General features: G+C 43.8%; 1 protein-coding gene across 5 annotated transcripts in view; it reads left to right on the top strand.

Annotated features, from left to right (window-relative positions):
* LOC140690465 (unconventional myosin-Vb-like) overlaps nucleotides 1–15,685 on the top strand; it is a 110,239-nt gene that overhangs the window by 40,137 nt on the left and 54,417 nt on the right. For 4 of the 5 annotated variants that reach the window (XM_072952268.1, XM_072952269.1, XM_072952270.1 and 1 more), the window contains exons 3-4: nucleotides 4,906–5,077; nucleotides 8,740–8,884. In XM_072952268.1, the coding sequence (XP_072808369.1) occupies nucleotides 4,906–5,077; nucleotides 8,740–8,884 (317 nt within the window). Of the gene's footprint in view, nucleotides 1–4,905; nucleotides 5,078–8,739; nucleotides 8,885–12,945; nucleotides 13,108–15,685 lie in introns of all 5 variants that reach the window. The other variant, XM_072952271.1, reaches the window with a different exon arrangement.

Here is a 15,685-nt window from a genome sequence, read left to right as displayed (position 1 = left end):
GTGGGACCCCGTAATTACTTCTGTCAGAGAGCTCCAGGTAGAACTCCTGTCTCCCACTTCCAGGCAGAAACGTGGAAGAGCCCATGGGAGTTTCCACGCTCTTCTCTCCCTCTGCCTGGTGATGATGGAGGCCACGTGCCATGTCTGAGTGACCTGCTGAAGCAGGGCTACCATTCCAGCCAGGCTTTGGCACCCAGCGTGAGAGAGAGAGAAACCTTTGTGGTATTAAGCCACTGAGATTTCAGGGTTAATTTGTTATTTCTTTATAACCTAACTGACCCTTCCTAACTATGAAGTTTACATGAATTACAGAGAATTTTATTTTTCAAACAATTGCCTGCCTATTCTTGGGCCCGTGCTGAGTGTCATGAGGGGAAGAGTAAGAAGGTTCTTTTAAGAAGCACGATCTTTTTGGAAATGGGAGAAGATGGAGATACAAGACTTAAGCACAGAACTATTACAGAGTAAGACACAGCAGAACATTCATTAAGTGAATTTTTTTTTTGTATTTGCTTAAAGCATAATATAAAACGGCCTTTTAATATTTGTTAAGTGAATCTGGAGCCACACACTTACAATAAGTGTGAGTGGATTCAAGCTTTGAGGTCTCCTATTTTCTCTGCAGGACAGCTCACAAAGAGAATACAGAAGAGACCACCTCTGCATCCGCTGACCTAAGTTAAATACTGTAGGCCGTTACAGTTGGAAGGGCTCTTACAGCTTGTTGGGACCAGTCCTCTCATCCTACCATTAGGGAAGCTGCTGTCTGCAGTAGTGATGGATTCACGGCCTCACAGCAGTTGAGTTCAGTGGCTGCATGTCAGAAGCCCTTGAGGAGCTTAAAAAAAAATTGCAAAGCCCCAGCCCAGTCCAACTACTTAAATGAGATGTGGGGGGTGGGACACAGCACAGTACCTTTCTGAAGGCCCCCGTGGCATTCCGAGGTGCAGGGAGGGCTGAGAGCCACTGCTTTAGTTGATGGCCAGGGCTTGAATATTGGGCTTCACTCCTCGCTGGGCTCCATTTCTGTCAGCATACGATCTATGTGGTGACTCAGGGTCAACGCCGACCCCTTGCCTGCTGCTAACACTTTTTTTTTTACTAGCTTATCTTTTCTCTATATCTTCTGGTTCTATGTGTAGATAAAGAAAACTTCTTTCCCCTACTCTACCATATATGCTTATTAGTAGCTCCAAATCTTTTGTTGGGATTGGTCATTTGAAGATGTTTCTATGATTATGTTCTCTTGCTGTGGTACCGTGTACTGTGGACATGAATTGAGGTGTGGAAGAGGTCATGGAAAGATCAGACATTCTATTCAACTAATATTTTTGGAGCACCTACTAAGCATTGTAGAATCAGAGATCCCCCGAGTTTAGAGCCATCCAAACCAATGCTCTCCAGCAGAACATTTTGCCACAATGGAATGTTCTCTGTCTGTATTGTCTCCAGTGTGGCAGTCACTCACCTTACGTGGCTGGTGGGCCCCTGTAATGTGGCTGGTGTGATAAACAGAAGCTTTAATTGTATTTAACTTGAGTGAATTCAATTTAAATAACCACTGTGCTTCCCTATTGGCGAGTGCAGGCTTACACCAGTCCTCTTCACCATGTCTGCCTCTGTATTTTCAAGTGTTGTCTAGTCCCATTTGCTAGATGGGGACCTGTTCCTGACTCCCAGCCCTGGTCTCAGAGAGGAGGCCGAGGTCCACTCCAGAAGGATGACTAGTTTTGTGAGGGGTGTTAACATTCAGCCTCCTCTTCACCTCCAAAGGCCCAGTTACCATACAGTGAAGTGTTTTGTGCTGGAAGTTCATGGTCCCTGATCATGTCATAAACCCTTAGATTTCAAATAAAACCATGTTAGCTGTAAATGTTCAACACTAGCAGCGGTGTTAGAATCTGTTAAAGAAGAAAAAAAAAAAAAAACGTGTTCTCACGGCTCTCATTCCCTCGTCCCCTCCGGGCGTACCCACACTGAGAAATCAGCAGCTCCGACCACCGCACCTGTGGCACCTGCCTCTTCTCTGCTGCTCTGGACAATTTTACTCCTTCTCAGTTTTACTGTAACCAGTACCATTGGCTTTTGGACTATGTTTTCACAAAATTGCATATGTGTTTCCTCCAACACGCTTAGGGTTGGGGGGTCTTTTGAGGGGAGATTCATCTAAGAAAAGATGGAATGCCGGCATTTCTGCCTCAGAGTTTGAAGAGCCTGGGCTCAGGTCGCAGCTTCCTAATCTGAAAAACGAGGGGTTGGCCGGGGGAGCTCTGTGTCTCTGCAATTGTCCGTCGCTGTGCTGTTCCCCGAGGTGGGGTGCAGAGCCACGTGGGAGTGGGAGGCACAGAGCAGACGTGCTCCTGCTGGGGCGAGGGGACAGCTCATGGGAAAGTCTTCAGAATGGCTCAGGAGGGAGCTCTGGTTAGAGTCATGGTGATGCCCCCAGCGCTGCCAGAGACGAAGGGGTTGGGGGATCACCCCTAGTATTTAATGAAACAAAAATCAACTCTTCACAGTCTCCGTTTCCCCTTGTTTCCCACCTTTGGGGAATTTTATCTGCATCCTCATGATAGTCATTTGTTTGCTAGTCTCCTGTATGGAGTAAGTTTGATAAGAATGAAAGCTTTTCTCAGAAAGAAAAGAACCTTGATAAATATTTTTAAAAAACCCAACAACAGGGAACTGTACAAAGAAAACCTGACTGACACAGGTAGCCACTGATATTTTGTGGGGATGTTATTCCAGACAGATTTTAATATAAAGTTTTAAATAAATGGAACCCTATTTTAAATTTCATTCTGTAACATTCCTTTTGTTAGATTCAGCAGAGTGCTGTGGGTAGCTGCCTGCCCATAAATGCAGGTCTGTGTCGTGTTTTACTTTCATATTTATAGCTTTGGGAAGTCAATATCTTTGCTCATTTATGAGATTGTCTCCTGGGGCCAAGAAAGAATATATTTATGAAAAATTCTGACTAGGTGTTGCCAGCTGTCCTTCAGAACAGGTAAATCAGTCTGAGCCCTTTTGCCCACTCCCTTCCCGCATTGTCGGTTTTTACACCTCTGCTTAGCTGATGGATAATCATGCTCACAATCTTTCATTTGCATCTCTTTGGTTAACGGTGACGTTGAACAATTTATCATATATTGTCCATTTGTAGTTCTTATTTTGTGACTTGTATTCTGTGCACAATTTTCTATTGGAGTATTGGTTTTCTTTTTGATTTCTTAAAACTCTTTGGATATTAAGAATATTAATTCTGCCATATGATGCAGAATCTCTGTCCCCTTCTCAGTTTACTCTGCATATGGTGTGTCTTATGATGGTTTTAAAGTTTTATATTGTAGTCAAATTAGTGAACATTTCCGGCATTGTTCTGGCTTTTACATCACCCTTTAAAAGTATTTCCTTCCAAAGCTTTTACAAAGATGTGCCCACTTGTCCTTACTGGTTTTATTTTTCTTTTCAGTTTTAATTTTTACACTTTTTCCATCTAAAATTTATTTTGATATGAGGGAGTGAGGATAGAACACTGGCTCAGGTGTTGTTTGTTTTTTTTTTTTTCCCCAAATGGCTGCAAGTTTGCCTACCGCTGTTATTTGAAAAAAATGCTTTTTAACAATTTGTTTGCTATTTTACCGTTATCGTGAACAAATGATCCATATGTGCTTGCATTTATTTCTGGATCTGCGACTGGTTCATTTCTCCGCCTGTTTTAACATCGTTACCATAGTACTTTAAGTGCTGGCTTTAGTAACGTATCTTCATACCTGGTAGTACAAGTCCCTCTAAAAGTGGGACAGAAGAAGGCACTGATACTTAAATTCTCTTAAAAATTAACTGTTATCCCAGTAAATTCAAGCTGTCCAATAGTGATTCTTAAAATATAGGCCACCTGTATTAGAACTACTTGAGAAGTTTTAAAAATTGATATTTCTGGGCCCTATCCAAGAGCCCCTGAATTTAAGTTGTGTTGGGGAACCTGTTTTTACAAAGTCTTAAATGGTTCTTAAGACTATCATAACAAACTTAACACTGAGCTAAGCCATAGTAAGCAGCAGTCAAGTTCTTCCTGTTTAAATGTTTTAAAAAAAACTGTCTTTAAATTAACTACATCTTTTAATTTTACATGTGTACATGTGTATGTGTGAGCACACGTAGTCAGTTATATATCCTGTCAGTAAGCGTATATTGGGTATTTATGTCGTTCAAGTGCTGTGCCAAGAATACAAGGATAACATCTTGCGCTTGAGATTTGGCCTTTAGATGTGTGATCATAGTCCCTAACTACACACACACACACACACACACATATACCTCAGGCTCCTGTTATATTTTGGGTCAAAGTAAAATTACTGTCTGAAAGTAGCTTGCAGTTAGGTTGTGGGAGAATATGTGTACAACTTGAATGGAACTTACGGAGTGCAGTCTGTTAGTTGCAAGATCTTTTTTTTTTTTTTTTTTTTTTTGAGTGCTGAGTGCATTGGTGGGTGGGAGAGAGAGTAAAGAAACGCCAGGATTAGATGTGGGCAAACCAAAGAAGCTTTACTGGATGGAGGCAAGAACAGTACTCCTGTTTCAACTACAATTGAACTCAGTAGTATTTACACCTTGAAAAGCAGAAGAACACTTTGTTAAATCTAGCTGTGCTTCCTGAATTTCTCATGGCATTCAGTCTTCCACCTTGATACACTGGGATTCAGTTATCAGCACATTTTCCACCTGGGCTGGTCTCTTATGGCAACACAGGTATCTTGTTCAGTTTGCCTTTCTTTAAAACGTGTTATTTGTCTTCACTTGCGATCATGGTAGGGTGGTGATCCTCGCCGACAAGACAGGACGTTGAATACAGGCTAAGCGCGTCGTAACTCTGCCTTCTCATGTCTGTCTCTTGCCTTGCCTTAGGTTCGGGAATACCCCATTGATGTCCAAAGCAACCAGCTGCCCTTCCTGCGGAATCCGGATATCCTGGTGGGAGAAAATGACCTAACTGCCCTTAGCTATCTACATGAGCCTGCAGTTCTGCACAATTTGAAGGTCTGTTTCCTGGAGTCCAACCATATCTACACTTACTGTGGTAAGTTGGGGCAGCTGTTGGTTGTGTGTGTTTGAAATTGCTTACAGGCTTTAGGCTTGACGTGTTCAGCTCCAGCAATTAAGACTCCTACTTTCACTCTCATTTGTAAGTGCCTCCCTTCTGAGACCCTGGAAAGGTTGGCAATCAGTGAGTGTGCCTTAAATAGGCTGCCCTACGTCTCTGAGGGAGGGCTGCTGTTAATCACAGCTCAGCCAGGGAAGAACTGGGCCACACTATGCGGCTTGACTGGCTCAGGCACAGTCCTGGGGTCGGTAGGGGAGCAAAACTCCACCCCCGCACCCTCGCTCAGGCATCCGCTCTCACCACCCAGCACACTGCTGCAGGCGTGTACCTGGCTTGTTTTTGTTTTCTGCTTGAGAAAGGGCTGCTTTTCTCTCTGACCCTCCTACTTGCCCAGGTGCAAATGTGATGAGTATTTGTTGAATTCATGATCAGACGCCGCGACACATGCTTTAAACAAAAGTCCTAAAATTCTCTTATTTTTCTTGAAATTTCTGTTTCCCCCACCCACATTTGGGCTTCTCTTTTTTTAGAGTATTGCTAAGTGGTATGATGAAAACAAGAACCCTGTAAACTGCTGTTTGAGGGGGCAAAGGTTTTTTGGGTCTGGTCGTGGAGTGAGCCGAGGACTTCTGTGTGGGCGGTTGTCTGGGTGCGCCTCAGCACCTCAGTCTTGGCAGGGATCATAGGTGAGCCCTCAGGGGGTCAGGGATCTCTGCCCTGCGACCTCTCACGTTGGTCTGGAGTTGGCTACTGTTCTGCCAGAATACAGGAGCTGTGAATAGCATGTTGATTTCAGTGTTTGACAGTTTCTCAAAGCTCCTTTCTCCCAACTGCTAGTGGGAGTTTTATTTGAAAGAAATCATTAATTATCAGAGCCCTCAATAGGTGTTCTTTTTTCCAAGAATATTTTTTAAAATCTTCCTTTTTAGGAGGAAGGGGTAAGTGGCCATCAGCTTCACTTTTTAAAGGCGTACCTTCTAAGAGAGATCCTGGTGTCTGTGTATATTTATCCAGCTGCACCGTGGCTCCTCCATCTTCAGCTGTTCAGAGCGACTGGTGATGTAGCTGAGAGTTCGAAGAAGCAGTCTTACCTGCTCTGGAGGAGGCTGAGACATTTTGGGAAAATGTGTGGCCTCAGAGTATAATATCAAAATTTGAATGGAATGCTGCATGAATTAGGGTTTAATACAACTCAGCAACCATTAGAACATGAGAGGCTGTTTTTAAGAGAAGTCTCCAAGTCATTCACCTTATTAAGTGGAGTTTGTCAGAGCTCTGGGCCTTGTTTTTCAGGCCAGGTTGTCTTTTCAGGCAAACTTTCCTCTGAGGAGGACTTGCATGTCTTTTTCCTCTCCTTGCCTTTCCCTCTTTACCTGGAATGTTTGGCTTATTACAGTCCAGGTTGCTCTTTCTGTCTGTGCGTCTGTCTGCCTCTCTCCCATATTTTTCCCCCTCTTAAATAGACTTTACATTTTACCTCAATTTTAGATTGAGAGCAAAATTAAGTGGAAGGTACAAAGATTTGCCATGTACCCCCTTCCCCGACACATGCAACAGCCTCCCCCACTGTCAACATTGTACTCAGAAGTGCCATGTTGTTAAGATTGTTGAATCCACAGTGACACATCATTGTCGCCCAAAGTCCATAGTTTACATAGGGGCTCACTCTTGGTGTTGTGTGTTCTGTAGGTTTGGACAAATGTATAATGATACCATTATGGTTTCGTAACAGTAGTTTCAGTGCCCTAAAAGTCATTGATGTTCTGCCTATTCATCCCTCTGACCGTGGGCAACCACTGATCTTCTATACTTTCTCCATAATTTTGACTTTACAGAATTCATATAGTTGGAGACACAGTGTGTAGCCTTTTCACATTGGTTTCTTCCACTTGGTAATACATATTTGAGTTTCCTCCGTGTCTTTTCATATCTTGATAAATCATTTCTTTCTAACAGTAATATTCCACCGTTAGAGTACCACATTTCGTTTGTCCGTTCACCTGTTGTGTAACATCTTGTTGCTTCTGAGTTTTGGCAGTTATGACTACAGCTGTTATAAACATCCATGAGCAGGTTTTCATGTGGATATGTTTTCAGCTCCTTTGGATAAATACCAAGGAGTGTGATTATTGGATCATATGGTGAAAGTATGTTTAGTTTTGTGAAGAAACTTCGAAAGTGGATGTGCCATTTTGCATCCCCACCAGTGATGAGCAAGAGTTCCCTTTGTTCCACATCCTTGCCAGCACTCGTGTTGTCAGTGTTCGGGATTTTGGCCACACTAATAGGTGTGTAGTGGTATCTCACTGGTGCTTTAATTTGCATTTCCCTAATGCCATGATGTGGAGCATCTTTATCCACTTTTTTGCCGTCTGTGTATCTTCTTTGGTGAGGTGTCTAGGTCTTTTGCCCATTTTTAATCAGTGGTTCATTTCCTTATTGTTGGGTTTTTAAGTGTTCTTTGTATATTTTGGGTAAGAGTCCTTTGTCACATGTGTTTTTTACAAATATTTCTCCCCATCTATGATTTGTCTTGTCATTCTTTTAACTGTGCCTCTATTCAGACACCCGGAGGGGGTATGACACAGGAGCTCTTCCATCTTGGCCGTGACCATTTCCATTCCTGCCTCCTCTTCTCCAAATGACTGAAAAAGCCCGCACTGTTTATACCCTTGTCAGTGGTTCCCTTGTGATCCAGAATGTACTTTTATGTGAAAGAAAAATGAATCTGTCTTGTCTTGAATATTGAATTGGTGTTTTCTCTCTGTTCACATTCTCAAATACCAGTTTGCCTTGCCCTTTCATAAAGGATCTGAAAAGTTAGAAGATTTGCTGATTCTTCATTCAACATGTATTTATTGAGTCCATCACTGCAGTGCAGTCCTTTTGGGGCACAAGATGAAAAAACAGTGAAATGAAAGCTGATACATGATATATGTGATGTGAGAGAATACATAGCCGACACTCAGTGCTTACTGTGCAAGATGCTGGTCTAAATGCTCGCTCTCTCTATTAATCATTGTATCCTCAGGATAACCAGGAAAATGCAATTATCGTCCCCCTTTTGCAGTGCAGGAAACTAAGGCACTCAGAGATTAAGTAATTGGGCAAAGTCACAGTGAATTATTGGCTGAGCCACGGTTTGACATTAGGATATGCAAATCATATCTCCTGCCCACAAGTTGTTTGTATTTTAGTTAGGAAAACCCACATACAGATGAGAAATTAGTAGCCCCCCTTATAGATTTTAAATCTGAGATGGCTTTTTAAGCCTAACCTGCCTGTTGGCAGGGTTAAGCAGCCTCTTCTTTCTGACCTTGTAACACTGCACATATCTATTTTATGAATTCAGTTTGTTGAGCATCTGTGTGTGTGTTGTGCACACATGTGCTTATTCCGTGTTCTAGGGTATTCGGAGAACTGGCCTGTCAGCCTTTTCTCCGTCAGGGCCCGCAGAGGGCCTGATAAACACATAGATAAATCTTGATTTAGTTGAGTGATGGCTGAAGACTCAGTCTGTTACTCTTTGCTTCTCTGGTTTTGATGTATGTCAAAGAGAGGGGCTGCTTAGGGGCCTTTGAAGCTCACGCCAGGTGGCTGTCGTGCAGTCGGACTCTGACTGCATCGTCTGTTTGCAGGTATCGTGCTTGTTGCCATTAATCCTTATGAACAGCTGCCAATCTACGGTCAAGATGTCATCTATGCGTACAGTGGCCAAAACATGGGGGATATGGACCCCCACATCTTTGCTGTGGCAGAAGAAGCCTACAAGCAGATGGCCAGGTAAGAATAACCTCCACCCAGAAGTCCTCTTGGGTGGCCGGGGGTCAGAAGGGGGAAAGGCTGCCTTCTTTGGCTGCTGCTGCTCAGTGATGGAGTGGTGATTCTGGGATTGAGGAAGAGTCCTGGAAACAAAACCAGCCCAGGGTCTTTTCTTGGCACATTTCCTCATGTCTTCATCTTACTCTTGTGAACTTGAACCTAGGCCTGGAGAGCAGTGGCTCCTTAGACTTATTTCATTTTCATTTTTGAGCAGTGTAATAAATGCCTTTCTTTCTCCTTAGTTTTCTCTTTCCTTGGTTTTCTTTTGGCCCTCTCTCCTCCCTTCCAGGTGTAATGAATCCATTTTGCAGCATCACTATTCATTTTACAGATCTCACTGAAGGCTCCCTTTTGAGGGAACCAGGACTCGTCGACAACTCCTGAAGATGCCATGCATTTAGGGCAGAAACAGAAATTTCAAATTAGCAGTCATTCATAGTGGTTTCGAGTTTTTAGCCGGGAAGCAGAGTTCTGTTTAGGCACTTAAGCAGATCTCATTTTGCTCTTTTCTAGCTCTGAAAGATAGGTACAGGTCTCTTTCATCAGAAGATTGATAGGTGGACGTAGTATTCTGGGTTCTGCAGGGCAGCAGACAAGTATGGAGTGTGTGTGTACGTGTGTGGGCGTGCAGAGAGAGGGTTGTTTTTTTTTATATATGTCTATTTTTATTGAAGTATAGTCTGTTTACAATGTTGTGTCAATTCCTGCTTCAGTCATATGTGGACATATGTATATTCATTTTTATATTCTTTTTTATCATAAGTTACTACAAGATATTGAATATAGTTCCCTGTGCTACACAGTATGAACTTGTTTATCTATTTTATATATATTAATTAGTATCTGCAAATCTTGAACTCCCAGTTTATCCCTTCCCACCCCCTTTCCCCTCTTGTAACCATAGGTTTGTTTTCTATGTCTGTGAGTCTGTTTCTGTTCTTTAAATAAGTTCATCCTTTTTTTTTTTTTTTTTAGATTCCACGTATAAGTGATATCATAGGGTATTTTTTTTTTCTCTTTCTGGCTTACTTCACTTAGAATGACGATCTCCCGGTCTATCCATGTTGCTGCAAATGGCACTATTTTATTCTTTTTTATGACTGACTAGTATTCCAGTGTATAAATATACCACAACTTCTTTATCCAAGAGAGAGATTTTTGTTTTAAGGAATTGGCTCATACATTTGTGGAGGCTTTGGAAGTCCACGATCTGCAGAGGTGGCTGGCAGGCTGGAGACCAGGGAAAAGATGATGCTGCATTTTGAGTCTGAAGGCAGAATTCCCTTTAGTAGGGGAAACCAATTTTTCCTCTGCTGTCAACTGATTGGATGAGACACACCCACATTATGAAGAGTAATCTGCTTTACTCAGGGTCTACTGATGGAAATGTTATTTTCATCTTAAAAAAAAACAAACACCTACACAGCAGTATCTAAGCTAGTGTTTGACCAAATGTCTGGGAACTGTAGCTTAGCCAAGTTGATACCTAAAATTCACTACCACAGTGTTGAACTTGAACTATTCAGGTATATTATAGGGAAAGATAGTTTTACCAAAGACTTAGTGGAAATGCATATCCCAGTTAACACCAAAATGCTGAATCCTTTCAGCTAAATCTTTCTTGCCACCTCTAGAGACCACCTTACGGAGTGAGCAGCAAATGTCGGAGTCCTTTTGAGGGAGAGGGGCTGCTTGGCTAATTGAGTGAAGGAGTGAGAGAGCATCCCATTTAAGGTGGTCCATGTTTCAGTGGATGTAAGAGTGTAATTTTCAGCTCAGTGAAAGTTTCCACATGGGAAGACTGTTACAGAGGCTTCCATACTCGTTTACAACGTTGCATTGCTCACCATGGAGAGCAGGATTTACAAAGCCTGCTTCCTTATAGATACGCAATGACCAGACTCAACATAAGCAGCGACTGGAGAACTGAGCAATTTAACAACTGGAATGATCTAGAACCATTTTTCCACTCCAAAATGCGGTAGGAGGTCGTGGAGCTAAAATGGTCATGACCTTTGACCTCGCTACGGCTGTAGAAAGATCACCTAGTATGTTAAATCTGCTGTCAGGGCTTACCTAGGAGTCGCTTAGCTTGGTAACCTGTTGATGCCCACGCCTCCTGACTCAGAGTGTGGGTCAAGGTCAGGTCACGTGGGGATAAGAGTGAGGGATGGCGTGTTGCAGGGCCCAGCCCTGCTCAGGGGTCTGCACAGGTTTTGTGCTTCAGGAGAATCACTTAAACCGAGTCTTCCTTTGCTTCATGTGAGGAAGCCCATCTTCCCTTCTTTGCCAATGGTTTCTTTACGGTTCCAAAACAGAAGGTGAGTGTGGCTGCTTCTGGCGACTTCCTGCCACGCTAAAAGTTCCACCGGCTCTCTGAGATGTGTCCTTTCATGGACGTCATTGGTGTTTCTCATCCCACTCTCCTCTCTTAGCCGATTGCATGTAGATGTATCAGAAGTTGCTGTTCTTTGTCAGACTTCCTGAGGCGCCCCTAGAGCTTTGAGGAACGTCTAGCCTCCAGCTTTATCCACACCACACTTCCCCTGGATTAAATGCCTACATCCTTCCTTTCCAGCCTGAAGCTGTGCTCATGTTATTCTCCTCCTGGGTCATTGCATGCATTTGGGTCCTTGTTCACATCCATTTAGAGGGAAAGGGGCAGTATGGGCACCCAGGGTGGTGGTGATACGATTTTGCCTGGGGTGAGGAGTTTGATGATTAAGGGGTTTTGATGTTAATGTTGGACTGGGAATTGCTTCCTTAAGAGCTTTCTTTAAGGTCTTAAGGTTTATATTCATTCTACCCACTGAGTCCCAGGGTGTAGCCAAATAATTTTGCTGAAATTCTTGTGCAGTTTTTGCTCATGAACGTGTCGTAGAAGTGTAAGACCAGCACATGCGGCCACTGGAGAGAGCTATTTTTGAATAAGTTCTGTGGTCAGCAGCTCAGGGTTTCTGCTATTGATCTGAGATGCATATTAGAAGCCCCAGCAGAATCTTTGTTGTGCAGGGAAGGAGGGAGACCCACTGGTCAGATGCAGGGAAGGTTTTGCTGTATTTCCATACGGGCCTTCTCTGTCGACTGTGAATACTAGAAGACATTCATTTACCAATACTTGCCAGCTATGCTGTGCTCTTTCTGACTCATCAGTAGTTGTTGAAATAATTGTTATGTGGATCAAGTAGCCATGGCCTAGCGCAGTGTGCTTAGAATCTGAGCTTCCGTAACAGCTGGGGGGATAAAGGGTACACGAAACTAAAGTTCATGACTCCCAGTCTTTGGAGACTGTGACTCAGTTGACCTTGGACACGGCAGTTCTTCCCCTTGGTTCACTGGGACCTGGATCTTCTTTCTCGATGTGGTTCACACAGGGACCCCTCAACTCTTAATGCTTTGAGTGCTTGGGGGGACTCTGTCAAAGCTCAAAGGGATAAATCCAGACCTTCATGCCCATCCCAAGAGTTCCTGCAGGGTCCTGCTGTGCTGGACGGAGGGGAAGAGAAGGCACAGTAATAAGAGGATCGGTTCATTGTCCCCGTCCAGGCTGAATTCACCAAGTCCAGACTTGGGACTAAATGGAGATTCAGAGGGAAGAAAAAGGTTAGTGTAGTACAAAACATCAAATTCATGAATCAGGTCGTCTGCTCGAGAACCCCTGTGAGAAAGGGGACTGACCTCCACTGTATCTCTGCTCCTCCCTCCAAGTTTGAGATCCAATATGCCCTTTTCCTCATTTTTACCTCCCTGACTTCAGCCTCAGCTCCTAGGTTAAATCGTACAGCCAGCATTTGTGAAGTATCAGTTATCTGATAGGCTCCTTCCTGAATGAACACTAAGAAATGTAAAACCTCTCGCTCCCTAATTCTTTTTTTTTTTGGGGGGGGTAATTAGGTTTTCATTTACTTATTTATTAATTATTACTATTTTATTTGATGGAGGTACTGGGGTTTGAACCCACGACCTTGTGCATGCTAGGTATACGCTCTACCACTGATCTATACCCTCCCCCTGCTCCCCAGTTCTTAAGGTGCTCGCAGTCTGGTTGGAGAGAAAAGGCAGAGTGGGGCCTAACAGCCTGTAACTGCAGAGAGTTGAAGCCATGCTTGGAGTCATTGTAATTGAGTCTGAAACTGACTGTCACACCCAGTCCAAGGAAACTTTAGCGTTTAAGCTGGATCTTGGTGAGTTGGTGGGACACACAGAGTGCAAAGCAGACATCTAGGTGGGTGGGATCGAGTGAACGTCAAAAAGCAGGGTCACAAAACTGCAGTGACACAATGCTTCACACATCCCCCGGGGACGTTTATAATCCAAAAGACATCATAACAAGTGTTGGCAAGGCCGTGGGGAAATTAGAATCCTCACACGCGGCTAGTGGGAGTGTAAGATGTGCAGCATCTTTGTGAAATAGTCTGGCAGTTCTCCAGAAGGTTAGACTGAGTTCCCACATGACTCAGCAGTTTTACTCATTGGTGTGAACCCAAGAGACATGAAACATACGTCCACACAGAAACTTACACACAGACATTCATAGCAGCCTTACTCACAGTAGCCAAAAGGTGGAAACAAACTAAATATCCATCAGCTGACCAATGGATAAATAAAATGTGATTGTATCCATATGGTAGAATATTATTTGGCTCATGAAAAGAAACAAAATGCTGATACACGGTACCACTTGGATGAACCTTGGAAGTGAAAGAAGCCAGACATAAAAAGCCACATATTGTGTGATTCCACTTACGTGAAATGTCCACAATAGACAAATCTATAGAGAGAGGTAGATCAGTATTTGCCTCGGGCTGGAGGTTTGAGGGGAAATGGGGGAGTGATGAAAATGTTGTGTAATTGACTGTGGTGATTAATGCACAACTCTGCAAATGCACTGAAACCCACTGAATTGGTACTTTAAATAGGCGAATTGTGTGTTCTGTGAATTACATCTCAAAAAAGCTATTGTACACAAAAGGCGTGGTCAGGGAACAGCGCCCAGGAAAGTTTAACCTGCGCGGCAGGTGGGTCTGTAGGGGGTTGTGGACTGTACAGTTAGAGACAGGGCGGCTAGACTGTGGAGGCCTCTGCAGGCCAGGGGGACTTGGGAAGAAAAGTGTGTTCTGTTGGCAAAGGCTGTGAGGATGGTCCAGCGATCCTGGATTAATCGAGTGAAACATTCAAGGCAGGGGGCTTCTCAGAGCAGTTGCGTTGACACAGGTTCTGAGTCTCCAAGGTGGGGATGCATTATGCTGGGTTTGCCAATCTTATTTAGACGTAGAACTGTTTTTATGTTCCCAGAGGAGTCTTTGGGAAATACTGGCCTAGAGCAATGGAGACATTTTAGAGCTCATTAAAGAGACAATATGATACGAGGGAAGTTTAAAGAACAGTTTTTCTCTGATGTGCCCTATTTCAAAATCTTTTTCTTCTCCTCCATATTCCTGTATCATTTCCCAGGATGAGGACACCTGTAGATCGGTGAAGCTGAAGTCCAGACCCAGTCTGTTTGCCCCAAAGCCCTTTGTACTGGCTGAGAACCTGCAGTCCCTCCACCAGGGGTGCCTATTGACTGGCCTGGTCCTCAGGGATAGACCTTTTCCCTTAATGATTCAAAAGTGTCTAAGTTCCACGGTGAGATGAGAATTTTTGGTGTGTTTTCTAGCTCTGCTGATGGGAGCAGGCCATCGTATTGTGCTCCCCAGGTCTGATCCTTTTTTAAAAAAATTTGAGTTTTTGTGTTCTTTTCTGAAAGAGACTGGGGACACTGCAAAGCAGATTCAGTCACTCAGGTAGCCAGGGTAACTGAGCACACACATTTCCATCTGGCTCTGCTGTGCTTCCAAGCTGTGACTTATAGTGAAAGGTGGGCCTGTCCTGAGCCAGGGAAGGCAGCTGATTGACACCTGCTCTGTGCCCACGGGAGTGTCCCCAGAGAAATTCCTGACTCTGCTGCAGAAGGGAGAAGAAATGAGGAAGTTCTACATTTTCCACCTTTGGAGGTCAAAAGAAAAAAAAAGAAGCGGCAACTTAACCTTCCTAGCCATTGCGGGGAATACTCTGGGATCCACAAGAATGGTTTCAGGATCTTTGGGAAAATAATTTTTAAAAAGAATTGCACATAGGTGACCTAAATTCACAACCTTGCTTTGACAAGTTTTAACGAGAATGATGTCAGTTTCTTGCTTTTTGATGTGAAGTGGCTTACTATTCTGGGTTGTTGTAGTTTGGGGACATTCGGGGTGTGTGAGGTACTTTCTGATGGAGCCTCATGTTTTCGGTGAGAACATGATCATACTGATTAGAGCAGAGCCAGGTCTAGTGTCTCTGTAAGGTATTTGCTGTGCGGGAGTGTCCAGGGGTCTGTCCCTGGCGATGCCTCTCTCACCTACTGTGTGTCCATGCACGAACTCTGCGGGCCTGTGGTTCTCAGTGTCTTCACCCTTTAAGAACAGTGACCCTGCCTCAGGGAGGGACCTGGACCTGTGAGAAGCCACGAGGAACCTTTAAATGCCGGGAGCAGCATAAAAGTGTGGGGCACTGATGTTAAAGCTGACAGCTTCATCAGCTGTTGTTGAAGACGACAAGGGACGGATCACTGGGGAGGTCAGTAATTAAGGAGCGATGACTTGCTGAATTTTTACGGTAAAGTCTGAGACCATGACTTCAGTCAGCCCTGATTTTTAGACCACTTCTGTTTTTCTTCCCATTCATTATGATTTCGAGTCAGGACTAGTTAGGAGTCAGTTGCTTTAGCACAGGGTTTGG

Source organism: Vicugna pacos, chromosome 30, assembly GCF_048564905.1.
Source record: "Vicugna pacos chromosome 30, VicPac4, whole genome shotgun sequence".
NCBI classification, from domain to species: Eukaryota; Metazoa; Chordata; class Mammalia; order Artiodactyla; family Camelidae; genus Vicugna; species Vicugna pacos.
Note: the sequence above shows the minus strand (reverse complement) of the source record. Positions and strands in the feature narration are given on the sequence as shown.